Raw genomic sequence first — 13,720 nt, forward strand, 5'->3', positions numbered from 1 at the left:
TGTCATGCATGGTATACTGCAACCAAACTTTCATGTAGAAGTTTGTCTTCGATGCTCGGTCATACGTCAATGTCCCGTGGTGCCAAGAGTGGTTCAAATCTTCCACAATCGGCTGCATGTAGACACTCAAATTCTTCCCCGGGTAATCAGGGCCTGGAATGATCAGCGACAGAAACATGGCCTTCCTCGTCATTAGGACTCCGGGAGGGAGATTGAGTGGAATAACAAACACGGGCCAGCAACTGTAATTGGCAGTCGACATACCATATGGATTGAAGCCATCTGTTGCTATCGCAATTCTGACATTCCGAGCCTCGGCTGCCGCAAGGGGGAATTTCCTATCGAAGTTCTTCCATGTCGTACCATCGGATGGATGTCCCATCTTCAACTGCTTGTTTTCGTCCTCGAATCTCTTCCCATACTTGTGCCACGTCATCTGTTTGGCTGTCTCCTCGTGCATGTAAAGCCGCTGGATTCTTTTTATGAATGGGAGATATCGAAGAATCGACTTTGCGGTGCTTGACTGCCTCACCTGACCATCCTTTCCCGTTACCTCTTCATACCTAGACTGCTTACAGATGGGACAGTACTTGTCCTCCGCAAACTGTCTCCAAAATAGAACGCAGCCTTTCGGACAACAGTCTATCTTTTGATAATCCATGTTGAGGTCCTTCATCATTCTCCTCGTCGCCTGCAGGCTTTTAGGCAGACAATGATCTTTGGGCAAGATGTTAACATTGTTTTCAGACTTGCTTCAAAGCCCTCGCGGGTGGTGTTGTACCGGGTCTTGTCAGCTAGACATTGGGAGATGGCATCGAGCTGAGAAATCGCGGCGCCCTCGTACAGAGGCTTCTTAGCCGCGGCAATCATACCATAGAAGGCCTTCGCGGTTGGCTCTGGTTCCTCCGGTTCTGGAGGTTCCTCCGGTTCTGGCGGCGCCTCCGGTTCTGGCGGCGCCTCCGGTTCTGGAGGTGGCGAATCCGGGACATCGGCATGGACGAGATCATCTAGAAAGTCTCTAATTCCATCGTACTCATTGCCATTGAGCCGCTGCCGCATCACCTCACCTCTGTCACGTTCGCGCTCATCAAAGTCGATTTCCGTGACGTACCCATGCATATACCCATATTGCAGAAGGTGTCTATACATTTCATCCTTTCCACGACGTTGACGCTTCACGCAGCGAACACAGGGGAAAAGTGCCCGAACCAGGCCCTTTGTACCACGCGCTAACTCATTCACTAGAAAATGGGTCTTCCTTGTCCACTCAGCTGTTTTCGCACTAACACGCTCATTGTACATCCATCCATTATCAACCATCCTCTGCTTTATTGGGAGCCAAACCACATACATAGCATTTATATAAAATAGGAAATTAAATGCATCATATTTTTATTTATTTTACCGGGCGAAACGCATGCATCAACCTACATCTCTACTAGGTGGGCTCCTAGCAGCCGCCGGATCCGTAGTTGGCTACGTTATCCATGCTCTACCCCGGTCCAAGTCAGAATTTTGGCAGCACCTCCCCGCTGCTCTCCCGATACACGTCTCGGCAAAAATCCGAGAGGATGTGCATCCGTAGAACAACGGGGAGGCGCCGCCGAAATCCTGACTTGGACCGGAGTAGAACATGGAAAGCGTAGACAACTACGCATCCGCCGACTGTCCCGTAAATGCCGCAAGCGTTACGGTTCAAAATATGCTGACCACTAATGCATATTTATCCGCGTAACGCTCGCGGACGGGAAGTGACACCTAGGTTACGCAACTTTACTTGGAAAATGAATCTAGTGACATAAGAAAATGCGGAGAAGGGGAGGCGATGTTTTAGCTCACCCTCGGCGGACGGAGAGAATCACGGATACGACGGCAAGGCGGTCACGACGGGGCGGTCGCGACGGAGCGGTCACGACGGGGCGGTCACGAGGTCGGCGGTCACGACGGCACCTATTTCCATTCAATAAAAAACAAAATATTTCACATTTCACATTTTCTATTTGTATATCTATTTCACATTTTCTATTTCACATTTTCACATTTTTCATTTTCACATTTCACATCTATTTTCACATTTCACAAACATTTCAGATTTCACAAACATTTTCTGTTTTCACATTTTACAAACATTTCTATTTTCACATTTCACAAACATTTTCTATTTGTATTTCTAAGTAGCATACAATCCTAGAAATAAAAGTTACAAAAAATGAAAAAAATTGAAAATATCTTACCATATGGAGAGGCAGGGGCGGGGTCGGGGAGGTAGGGGCGGCGGGGAGGACGGGGGCGGCGCGAGGCGGCGGCGGGGAGGCAGCGGCGGCGTGAGCGAGGGGCGGCGCGAGGCGGCGGGGTCGGGGAGGTAGGGGCGGCACGAGGTGGTGGCGGGGAAGCAGCGATGGCGCGAGCAGGGGGCGGCGGCGCGAGTAGGGGGTGGCGGCGGGGAGGCAGGGGGCGGCGGCGTGGAGGCAGCGGGCGGCGGCGTGCGGCAGGAAGCGCGTGGCGGCGCGGGCGGGGGAAGGGCAGAGCACGGGCGGATGGGTGGCTCGAGCGGGTCCGGCTCGACCCGCTCAAGTCATAAACCCTAGGCCTATATGCCGAGGGCCGGTTATACGCCGAGGGTGGCCCTCGGCATAGCCCCCTTTTTTATTTTTTCAATTTTTTTTCTATTTATATTTTATTAATGTCAATTATATTATAAAATATATTAATTTAGGTCCATGAAAATTTGTTTTAATCTTCTACATTCCCAAGCTATGCGCATAAAGAAATACCATATCTTAACTTAATATTCCCTATGGTAGACGAGACCCTAATCCGGGAGCCCCACAGATCTACCCCTTTGACCGACCTCCGATGACGAGCTGACCCATGGACTTTTCTCTTCCTTTGTGTTGTGTTAGTTCATCGGAACATGTAGTATCAATAATTACCCTATCTTACATCAATATTCCCTCCGGTAGATGAAACCCTAATCTGGGAGCCCCGCGCGGCCTACCCCTTTGACTGCATCCCATCGGGGGTCCCCCGGTGGGCATATGCCTCCATTTAAGCTTGGTTAGGTCATAGGTACATGTGGAAACAAGGATCATCCCATATGATCTCAAGTTTCTCTCCGGTTCACCTCCGAGGGAGTTCCCCCCTATACATGCGAGAATCCGCCTAAGTGTAGGAACCCTCTCGTCCGAGAAGCCGGCCACACTCAGGGGTATCCTTGGGTATAAAACCATCTCAAATCACTTTTGTGCATGCCATGTGGACACACACAAGTTTTTGGACCATTCTTTAGATTCGATGCTCGATTTCTGATGAAACCCTAGTTCTGTTGACCGCGCGGTCTACCCCTTTGACTGCATCCCATCGGGGTCTCCCGGTGGGCATATGCCTCCATTTGAGCTTGGTTAGGTCATAGGTACATGTGGAAACAAGGATCATCCCATATGATCTCAAGTTTCTCTCCGGTTCACTTCCGAGGGAGTTCCCCCCTATACATGCAGAATCTGCCTAAGTGTAGGAACCCCCTGTCCGAGAAGCCGGACACACCTGGGGGGTTGGAGTTAGGGTTAGCAATGGAATTTTTCCTAAATGTTTTAGGACATATGTACATCGATAGCAGAAGTTGGGCCTAGTGGCTCCGGTTGACACGTCCGCGAAGAGCGTCACCCGTGGAACCTACATATGCCATCTACGAATTCTTAAAAAATAGAACATTTTTTACATAATTCATACTAGTAAATAAATAATAGAAACATAATATAAAGTAATATGAGAGAGAAAAAAAAAGGAAAAAATAAAAAAAACCTATATGCCGAGGGTGGCTGTCGGCATAGGGGGCCATGCCCTATGCTACCCTCGGCATCTTACCTGACGCCGTGAGCGCGCCGTCGCGTCGCGGATGGAGCAGGAGCTATGCGTCGGTGCCTACGCCGAAGGCCAGTGAGACGCCGACGGTATGTCTACGCCAACGGCCGGCGTTCCGAGCTGCCCTGGCGAGGCCGTACGCCGACGGCCCCGATAAAAAGCCCTCGGCGTAGAGTCTGGCCGTCGGCGTCTGGCTCCATTCCTGTAGTGACAATTCTTTTTTTTTGAAGGATAATATACCCAAGTAAACGAACCGATGCGTTCAAAAATGGAAAATGCTCCCTATCCCCCGGGGGAACAAGCGCTCGCATCGTCCGCCTCGTGAGCGTGACGCGTGTCTGGTTTGCTGGCAGAAAAAGAAACGAGACATGTGGGTGGGTCCCATTGCCTTTTTCTCTTGAGCCTTATCTTCTTCTTGGCTCGTCTTCTCCGTTGCTCCTCCGCACAGAAGCCTTATTTTCCCTCCACTCCATGGAATTCCCCAGTCCATCGCTCCTCCATGTCCCTGTTTCCCTCTACCTCCGCCTCCACTACCTTCTCCGATGCCGACGAGCCTCCGTCGCTCCTCTCTTGCCTCAGCGCCGCGACGTCGTCACCCCACTGCGCCCATCTTGCATCTTGCTATCTCCAATAATCCCGAGCACGTTGATGAGATGACGACTGCCGGGTGGCAGCCGACGCCGCTGCGAGCCGTGAGCGGCGGCACCGCGCAACCGGTGCAGGTGCTGCTGCAGATCGATGGGCACCGGGACCAGGCCGCCAACTCCATGAGTTGCTGCAAGTGCTCGGCGTGGAAGCCGACTTTGCTACGAGCGGCGTCCGCGGTTGCTTCGAGCGGGTATCCGGCGGTGCTGCGAAAACAAGCCGGTGTTACTCCGAGCAGAGTCAGGAGTTGCTCTGCCAGCAGGCCAGCGTTGCTCCGAGCAAAGTCCGGCGTTGCTCCGAGCAGAGGCCGGCGCTGCTACAAAGGGCAGCCAACCTTGCTACAAAGGCCGGCTGACCTTGCTACCATGGCGCGACGGCGTTGCTGAAAGCGGGGGGAGGTGATGCTACTGGAGGTCCGTGTTGCTACCTTGCTATGCTACCATGTCTTGTCGGCGATGCTACAAACATAGGCTGACATTGCCCCTGGACATTGCTACAAAGGGAGACCGTCCTTGCTACCAGGTGCGACCAACCTTGCTACCATGGCGCAGCGGCGCTGCTACAAACGACGGCTGGTTTTGCTACAAGGGGCGGCCGACGTCGCTACCTTGGCGTGGCGGCATTGCTACCCATGGTGAGGCATCGTTGCCGCAAACAGAGGCGTTGCTATCGGAGGGGTGCGGTGGTGCTACGGGTGCCAACAACATTGATGCTTGGGTGGACGGTGCGGTGAAGCTACTTCACCGGCGACGTCGTGTCGGGTTTCTCCGACGAAGAAGATGTTGCAATAGTTCTCCGGTGGCGCCCTCGGCGGGGTTTTCCGGCCGACGCCCGCAACAAGTTCTCCCGGCAGCCGCCGTCGGTGGAGCTCTCCGGCGGCGCCCTTGGCGGGATTTTCCGGCGACGCCCGCGACAAGTTCTCCGGCAGCGCCCTCGGTGGGGCTCTCCGGCGGCGCCCTTGGCGGGGTTTTCCGGCGACGCCCGCGACAAGTTCTCCGGCGGCGCTCTCCGGCGGCGCCCTTGGCGAGGTTTTCCGGCGACGCCCACGACAAGTTCTCCGGCGGCGCTCTCGGTGGGGCTCACGGGAGGAGCGAGGGACGGGAAGAGAGGCGCTACGCGGCAACGCCATGTGCGAGAGTTCCGGGAGGATGGCGCAGCTAGATCGTGGGTGTCTGTTTTCCTTCTCTTTTTTGTTGGTGCGTTGACCCTAGATGCACGGCTTGGATCAGCCCCATCCAACGGCTGGGGGATCGGGGATTTGATCCCCGGGGACGCTGAGCACTATCCTTCAAAAATAGACTTCTTCGGGCATCTGCCCCGCGGAGCAAGGCCGAATTTATCGGAAAAGCTTTAATGTCCGACAGCAAAAAATACGAAAGGCCCAAAGCCCAATCCTTCCGATAAACCTTATACGTACAGCAATGATGCGCATCCAGCATGGCCTCACCGACACCCCGAAGCTCGGGATCCTCGACGCAGCCGGCGGACACAGGAGGTGCTGAAAGAATGGGTGGAGCCGGGACTGAAGGCCGAGCGCCGGCGTTCTGGCAGCAGGCGTGGAGAGATGGTGCGATGGGGCGCCCGGATCCGGTCACGGCGACCGCAGAGAAGCTTGAATGGAGGATATCGTGGTGGCGGCGGCGGCGGCGGCGGTGCTGGACAGGGGCGGAGGTGCTGGACGGGGGAGGACCGGCGGAGGTGCTGGACGAGGCCGGAGGTGCTGCATAGGGCGGTGCTGCTGCAGGGGCCGGAGGTGCCAGCTGGGGGCGGAGGAGTCGCTGGGAACCGAACGCCATCGAAGACGATGATGCGGGAAGACGATCGCGATCCAGATTGAGGAGGGTACAAACGTAAATTTGCACGTTTTTCACCTGGTCGGAAAAAGTCCAAAACGTCTTACATTTTAGAACGGAGGGAGTATATGGATCAAACTCGTGCGGGCCTATATCTTTGTGACCAGGCTCGAACAAATCGTACTTCCAACTATGCTGTCCGTCGACGCTGTCCTGGTACTCGCGTCCCTCGGCCGCGGCGCGCCGGCGCTTCGCCACCCTGTCGATGACGGCGTCCACAGCGACATCGAATGCGTCCTTGAATGTCACGCCCATCGCCGCCGGGTCCCTGTACATCACCCTCGGTATGAGCCGGATCACCTCCTCTCGCATCCGCGCCACCTTCGCCGGCGGTATTTGCCTCAGCGTCTCCTCGATGCTGGCGTTCCGTTTGGCCACATCGTCCTGGGGGATGAACACCGAGTAGCTCCTGTAGTCCCTGGGCAGGTACCACGTGTACTGGGTGTAGGCGGAGATCGGGTGGAAGAAGACCGGGATGCAGCCGGCGAGGATGGCATCGAAGGTGGACTTGCGGGTGTAGGAGTCGCCGCACGGCTCGATGCAGAACTCGGCGCTCTCCAGCAGCCCCATGATCCCGTCCGGCGAGTTGTGGACGCCCGTCGTGCTGGCGAACATCGTGCAGCTGCTCGAATTGCCGCACTGCTCTATGATCTGGGCGCGCACCGTTCTCTTGCTGTCGGGGCGCGACCCGCCGGCGAAACCCCAGAGCCACCTGCGCTCCTGCCGGCGCATGCGGTCCTGCCAGCGAAGCACGTCGTCGTCGGAAGAAGGGTGGAAGTGTGACGGGAACGGCACGCCGAAGTCGTTGCCGAGCCAGGGGCTAGCCTCGATGGTGAGCACCGTCATGTTGCGGACGGCCGGGTACGTCATGAAGGCGCTGCCCCAGCCGCCGCCTTCGCCGCGGACGAAATCCCATGTGCCCCGTCCGGCGACCAGGAAGTGGTCGCGGCCCCCCATGGCGCGCCACTCCGGCCGCCGCACGAGCCACTCCACCATGTCCCGCGGCAGGGCGTCACGGGCCGAGAGGTTGCTCCTCCACAGGTTCAGTGCCGCGTCGAACCCGGCGTAGAAGGGCACGTACACTGCAGCGGCGATGGAGGGGTCGGTGGTGAGGCACTCGTACCGCCTCATCCGAGAGTGGTAGATCAACTCCAGCACGTACTGGTCGGTGTCGTAGGCTCCCTTCTCTGGCAGGGAGTCGCCGGGCGGGAGCGGGGGGCCGAACCCGTCGTTCGCCGTGTACTTGCACATGTCGACGCCTGCCGCGAACTTGCTGCATTCGCGGGCGATGTCGGCGTTGAACCGTGGCGGCAGGTCGTACATGTAGATGTACCGGCCGACGCACCGGTCCCGGCCAAAGCGGAAGGGCGGAAGGGAGAAGGCTGAGGGCTTGAGGAGAAGAGACGCCATGTCGCCTTGCATGGTGGAGATGAAGTAGAATATCAGAGCCCAGAATACGACCGAGAGCATCGTGAGGCAGAATATCCGCGGTGGCCGGAGCAAGCTCACGCCGCCGCTGCCTTCGCCAACGGAGTGCCTGTCGTTAGCGGCATCACTCTCCATGCTCATGGCGCTACATGACTTCATCGGTTGTGCAGCAATCAAATCACTCCAAGTAATCCCGTACAGTTTAGGCAAGAGTGTCCGTAAGTCTAGGATTATTGGTTGTGCAGTGTCACAGTGTGGGCTTGAGCGCACCAACCACGCTGTGAGATTTCCATAAGAAACACCCGATCTACGAGTACTACTGCGCTTAAAAAACGTTTTATTTATTTTATTTTCTCAAGTTGACTGCATTAATGGTAGATCTGTGCTTTGGATCCAGCGCGTGTATACAACGCTCTTCTCTGAGATCATACATGCATACTTGACTATCCGTTAGTTCCTCCTTTCTATATTAGCTTGGCTACTAGTTTTTTCCAAAATCAAACTTTATAAACTTTAATAACGTGTATGAAAAAAAAATCTATATCTATAATATCATCAAAATATTATTACAATTGTCTTGAAATTTATTTTCATATTGTATGCATGCAAAAAAATTAATATCATATTTTTTACTTATTTTAAGAAATAATGCTTCTTTTTTACAAATTCCACAAATAATACACCGTTTGGGTGCCATTTCCCGAGAGGAAGAAATTGGGGCAACGATACCCGATAGGCCGTGATTCCGAGGACTTCTTCGCAGATGTCGGGCTCCTGTTCCCCAAGTGGTCGGTATCGGCCGTCGGGAATCGCCACCCCGAAAAGGCGTGCGGATGCAACATATCGGGAAACTCTTCCTAATTAATGGCTCGCCGAATTTAAATTGGGCCGACGCCATGCCAACGCCCTCGCTTCCTTCTTCTTCCTCCTCATTTCCTCTCAGTTCTCTCTCATTTTCCTTGCAACTATGCTGCCATTTTCTCCCATTTAACAGGGATTTGCTATCCGTTTATTTGTTATTTCACAACCAAATGCAGTAGAAACACCCGATCTATAGAAGGGTTAGCTCGTGGAAGCGTTTTGGTGGAGGTAGTGGTGGTGGTGGTGGTGTTGTTGTTGTTGCTTCTGTTGTTGCATGGTGGAGCTGGTGCAGAACCTGAAGCTTCACTGCTAACGAAGTTGTTTCACACATCGGGTTTTTATAAGCTTGTTCGCACTTTTTGTGGCGTACCACTCTTAAATAAGGGGTGAATATTTACCAACTTCCAAATCCAAGATTTAGGGAAAGATACACACACGCACGATGACAGCTCTGTCACCGCCCACTCTATGTGCTTTGATTAGTGTTACGACACCACGCATTGCACACGGCTTAGTTTCGGTTGACCACGCCCATATCCGCTTCAGACATAAAGGACCATTGAGGTCCCGCCCTATCATCATCTTCAATAATGGTGTCAAGTGAATTCTGTGCAGCTGCTTGCTCTTTAACTACTCTTACGCTTCTTCTTCTTGACCTCTGGGTAAACCCTAATCCTCTCTAATTGTATGTTAGTAGGCTTGTGTTTATGCATAGTAGTTGGTATAGTCATGCAGCTGTGTATATTGTGTATATTGTCTCGTTGGATTAGATATTGATTTATTTTGCCGATAGAAAATACTCTATCTATTCTGAAATAGTCTACAGTTTAGGTCTAAATTCTGTTCTAAATTAGTCTACATTTTAGCTTTGTAATTAAGAATGACACAGAAAACTAAGGACCCCTTCTTTTTCAATTGGATGTCACTACTTTCATTGTTGGATGGATTGGTTGAAGTAGTACTAATAAATGTAGTACTAGCTTGTCTGGTTTTTTCTAGAATGTAGACTAAATCAGAATGGAAGGAGTATTTATTTAGTTGGCCCGGTAATAAATATTTATTTAGTTGGTCATCATTCATAGTTTTATTTATTCAGGATGTCAGTGCTCGTTTATTAGACGAGTCTGAATTTTGTATAGATGATGAAAGATGTCTGATTTAGTGGATTTTTTTGTTTACTATGGTCATGGTACTATCTGAACAACTCCGATTAGAGCTGATCTGAGCGAGTTGCGGTACCAAGAGTTGAATTTGTCCGCCCCAAAAACACGGCACATTTGTCAATTGAAGGACAACTGGTTGACCGTAAATTTCGGGGTTAATCCCAAAACATACAGTATGAGTGTGCATGCTTTGTGGAGCAGCTCTAGTATAAATAAAATTAAGGCATTTGAAGCCGATAGAATGGACCTCTCAGTGGGTGCACTGGTTAGAAGGGTGCGAGCGCAGAGGAACTCACCCCATCACCTTAATGCTTATGGTGGCGAAGGAGATCAGTTCCCACGAAGGCGAGGGTGAGTTCCATCCAGGCCAGAGCAGTCAAACTTCTTATGCTGGAGGAAGAGTTTCGAATCAGGATAGAGTTGTCATGCAAGAGATGGACATCATGGTAGTGGCGAGGTTGATGGCGACGATGAAGAAGAACAGATGCAGAACATGATAGATGAGGAAGACTACGATGGCCTGGAGGATGAGCTTGATTCCGATGAATCCAGTGATTTTCCCAAAATGACACGTCGTTGTCCTTAAAATTATTTTCCCAAAAAATCTAGATCGAGCGAAAGTGGACGCTTAGTTCAAATCCGGGACATAGAGAAAGTGGCAGGAGACCGCAGGGAGCGGTAGGTCTACCCAGAAAGCTAGCGCGCTGCAGGCATGTGAACCGTAGTGTATATGTTGTACTATACCAATGTGCAGAGATCCCGCTGAATTGTTGAATGCGCATCTTGTAGCTGCTTAAAAAAACCCATTTCTGCACTTCAAAAGTGGAAACTGGGTTTTTCATGGCACGGAAAGAGAAACACTCTATATGTCGTTGCTTCCCGTCCCAAGACACATGCACGTTTCCAATATGGGCTCATTCCGACAAACTATGTATGTCCGGAGTGAAACACCTAGCCTTTTTTTTTCCTAGAAGCCATATAACTCCGTTAGTGGACATCATTTCGTGAATACATTTTCAGAGGAACGGTCGTATCTCATGTCTGATTTTCAGAGGGAAGAACTAAGTGATGAACTATGCGTCCGATACATAGCTATATATAGTGGTGCGAGGGCGAAACAATGATGGGGGAAAAGGTGGGAAGAAATTGGCGTGGAGAAAATGGAGGGAAAAAGGTTGGGATACTGCGAGAAAAAAAACACACATCAAAGGGTTTGCCATGTGTTTTTTCCTCGCACATGGGAAAGAAACAGTAGGAAAATTTTCCCTGCGCGGGAAACTTTAGTCAAGAAGAAATGGGGCGAGTGGGAAAGGGGCAGCGATGTGGCCCTAATTTTTACCGTGTGTCCTTTAGAGGACACAAGGCAAAGCCATGCCGCCGTTGCAGCTCTGTGTCTTATTCTTTGTCGTATGTTTTTCGGAATTTTGCCATGTTCATACCCTTTGCTTTGTCCTTTTCTGTTTTCATGTTCTTTTTCTTTACCATGTGTCTAATTGTTCGAAACATAGAAAATTCCGCGCTTTTGAAGCACGGTAAAGTTGAGAAAACACGGTAAAAGGGATATTCCCGAGGGTGAATTTTTGTAGCCCGAGCTACATGTAGCTCTTTTTTTAATTTAAAAATGGAATTTAAAGTTTCAAAAAAATCTGACAAAAAATCTACATGTATACAATGATGGGATCTATCAATCTGTAAAATTTGAACTCGAGATACCTCATATTCTGGGCTGCAGAAAAATGACAAAATCTGACAAATTTTGAGAGTTTGGAATCTGAAACTGTTCACTAATTTGTCATTTTTGCACAGCCCCGAATAAAAGGTATGTCCAGTCGAAAGTTTCCACGTTTGTAGATCACAGTATTATCTTCATGTAAATCTAATTTCAGATTTTTTTGACACTTTAACATATTTTTTTCAAATTTTTCAAAAAATGAGCTAGGTGTAGCTCGAGCTATACACTTGTGGTTTCCGATATTTTCCCCCGTAGTCTCGGGCATAGAATAACTTCATTTCTTATGATTGTACCTAGAGACTAGGAAGAGGCACGCGAACAGTGGCCTGCATCCACAAGTCGTTCTTCATCCGCGTCGTGGTCCCGAATGATTCCGTCATATCCAGATCATGCGGGGCTGCGCCGCCAGGGATCTCCCAGTCGAAGTGGAAGAGGAGGCTCGCCAGCGCGAGCTTCATGACAGCCACGTTCAGCGCTATGCCGGGGCACATCCTCCGTCCCGCGCCGAATGGCACGAGCTCGAAGTGCGTCCCCTTAAAGTCCACCGCGCACCTGCCGGCCTCATCGAACCTCTCCGGCCTGAACTCCTCGGCGTCCGCGCCCCAGCTCTCGGCGTCTCGCCCGATCGCCCACGCGTTGACGAGCACCATGGCGCCCACGGGCACGTCGTAGCCGAGCACGCGGCAGGGCTCCTGGCACTCCCGCGGGATGAGCAGCGGAACCGCCGGGTGCAGCCGGAGTGTCTCCTTGACCACAAGCTGCAGGTAACGCAGCTCCGGCAGGGCCTCCTCCCGAACGCGGCTCTCCCCGGCGAAGGCTCCGCGCACCTCGTCCTGCGCCCTGCGGAGCTTCTTCGGGTCCCGCATCAGCTCCGCCATGGCCCACTGCAGCGTCGTCGCCGAGGTCTCGTTCGCACCGCCAAACAGATCCTGCGAAGAACGAATTTCGTCGAGCGTACACGTGTGGTTTTGATAGAACAATGTTTTTTTTAGATGTTTGCTACGTAGAACAATGTTTGTGGAGATGGTCAGATGGAGATGTACTAGGTCTTACGGTGATCAAGGCGCGGAAGGTTCCTATCTCGAGAGGAACGTGAAGCCTGCCATCCGTCTGGAGCCTCAGCAGGACGTCCACGAGGTCTTCTTCCTCGTCGCCGGCGCCGGTGGCCGACCTACTCGCGCGGTGCTCCTCGAGGACAACGTCCATGAGACGGCTCATCTTGGCACCGTACAGCTCTGCGCGTCGCGCCGTCCCGCTAAGTGCGCGCGCGAGGCGCGAGGACGGGAACAGGTCGACGAGGCTGGACCCGGTGGCCACCTTGGCACCCTCGTCCATGCACGCCAGAAAGGCGTCGCGATCCCCCATCCGGTCGCCCACCACGGCGCGCACCGCCGCGTCGGTGACGTAGGTGGAGAGGAGGGAGCTGACGTTCACCGGCTCGGACGTCGACGACGACTGCGCCGTGACGGACGCGACGAGGGTGGCGGCCGCTGCCTGGCGGCAGCCACGGAGGGACCGGACCCGCCGCGTGCTGAGCAGCTCGGTGACGCAGAGCTTGCGGAGCTGCCGCCAATGATCGCCCTTCGGCGCGAACACCAAGCCGAAACCGTCCTTGTGGAGCGCGCGGAGGGCGGCGGTCAGCGGCCGGGTGGCGAGCGCGGCGTCGTGGGTCCTCATGACCTCCCTCGCCGCCGACGCCGACGAGGCCACGACGACGCTGAGCTCGCCGAGGCGGAGCAGCATGAGCGGAGCGCCGAGCCGGCGGGCGAGGTCCCGCATGGCGCGGTGCGGGAGTGCACCTACGAAGTGGTGCATGCTGCCGATGACCGGTAACCGCCATGGCCCCGGGGGAAGGTTAGTCTCGACGCCGTGCCTGTGCGGCCTGAGCTTGAGGAGGAGGAGCGGGAGCACGAGGATGGTGGCGAGGAGGAGGTAGTAGCTGGACTGGACATCTTGCGCCATGGCTGGCTGGGAATGCATATGTGGTTCTGCTCTGAACTTCCGTTATGTAGACGTCCTATGATTCATCCGTCTGCCGCCGCAGTGCTGCCTCTTTGCAGAATTGCTCCTGGACATACAGGAGAGGCGTAAGCAAAACAGATTGCAGTCAGTTGTAACGAAAACAAACAACACACAGCCAACAAACCCCCTTTTTGAGGCATAAGCAAAACGGATTG

General features: G+C 53.1%; 2 protein-coding genes across 2 annotated transcripts; both read right to left on the bottom strand.

Annotated features, from left to right (window-relative positions):
• Window positions 1-1,909: 1,909 nt before the first annotated feature.
• Window positions 1,910-7,928, bottom strand: LOC124706869 (xyloglucan galactosyltransferase KATAMARI1 homolog). The gene is made up of 2 exons (XM_047238539.1): window positions 5,924-7,928; window positions 1,910-1,950 (listed from the first exon to the last, which is right to left on the bottom strand). Exons 1-2 carry the CDS (start codon window positions 7,926-7,928, stop codon window positions 1,910-1,912), a joined length of 2,046 nt encoding a protein of 681 aa, XP_047094495.1.
• A 3,908-nt stretch (window positions 7,929-11,836) lies between these two features.
• LOC124706880 (desmethyl-deoxy-podophyllotoxin synthase-like) lies at window positions 11,837-13,505 on the bottom strand. The gene is made up of 2 exons (XM_047238548.1): window positions 12,597-13,505; window positions 11,837-12,472 (listed from the first exon to the last, which is right to left on the bottom strand). The coding sequence occupies exons 1-2, from the start codon at window positions 13,503-13,505 to the stop codon at window positions 11,837-11,839; spliced, it is 1,545 nt and encodes a 514-aa protein (XP_047094504.1).
• Window positions 13,506-13,720: the final 215 nt, after the last annotated feature.

This window comes from Lolium rigidum, chromosome 1 (genome assembly GCF_022539505.1).
Source record: "Lolium rigidum isolate FL_2022 chromosome 1, APGP_CSIRO_Lrig_0.1, whole genome shotgun sequence".
Taxonomy (NCBI): Eukaryota; Viridiplantae; Streptophyta; class Magnoliopsida; order Poales; family Poaceae; genus Lolium; species Lolium rigidum.

Coding starts and splice junctions, on each gene's coding strand:
- LOC124706869 (XM_047238539.1), bottom strand. CDS start 7,928: ATGAGCATGGAGAGTGATGCCGCTAACGACAGGCACTCCGTTGGCGAA. Junction 1,951..5,923: donor GCTGGATGCGCATCATTGCT/GTACGTATAAGG, acceptor GAATGGAAATAG/GTGCCGTCGTGACCGCCGAC.
- LOC124706880 (XM_047238548.1), bottom strand. CDS start 13,505: ATGGCGCAAGATGTCCAGTCCAGCTACTACCTCCTCCTCGCCACCATC. Junction 12,473..12,596: donor CCTTCCGCGCCTTGATCACC/GTAAGACCTAGT, acceptor CGTTCTTCGCAG/GATCTGTTTGGCGGTGCGAA.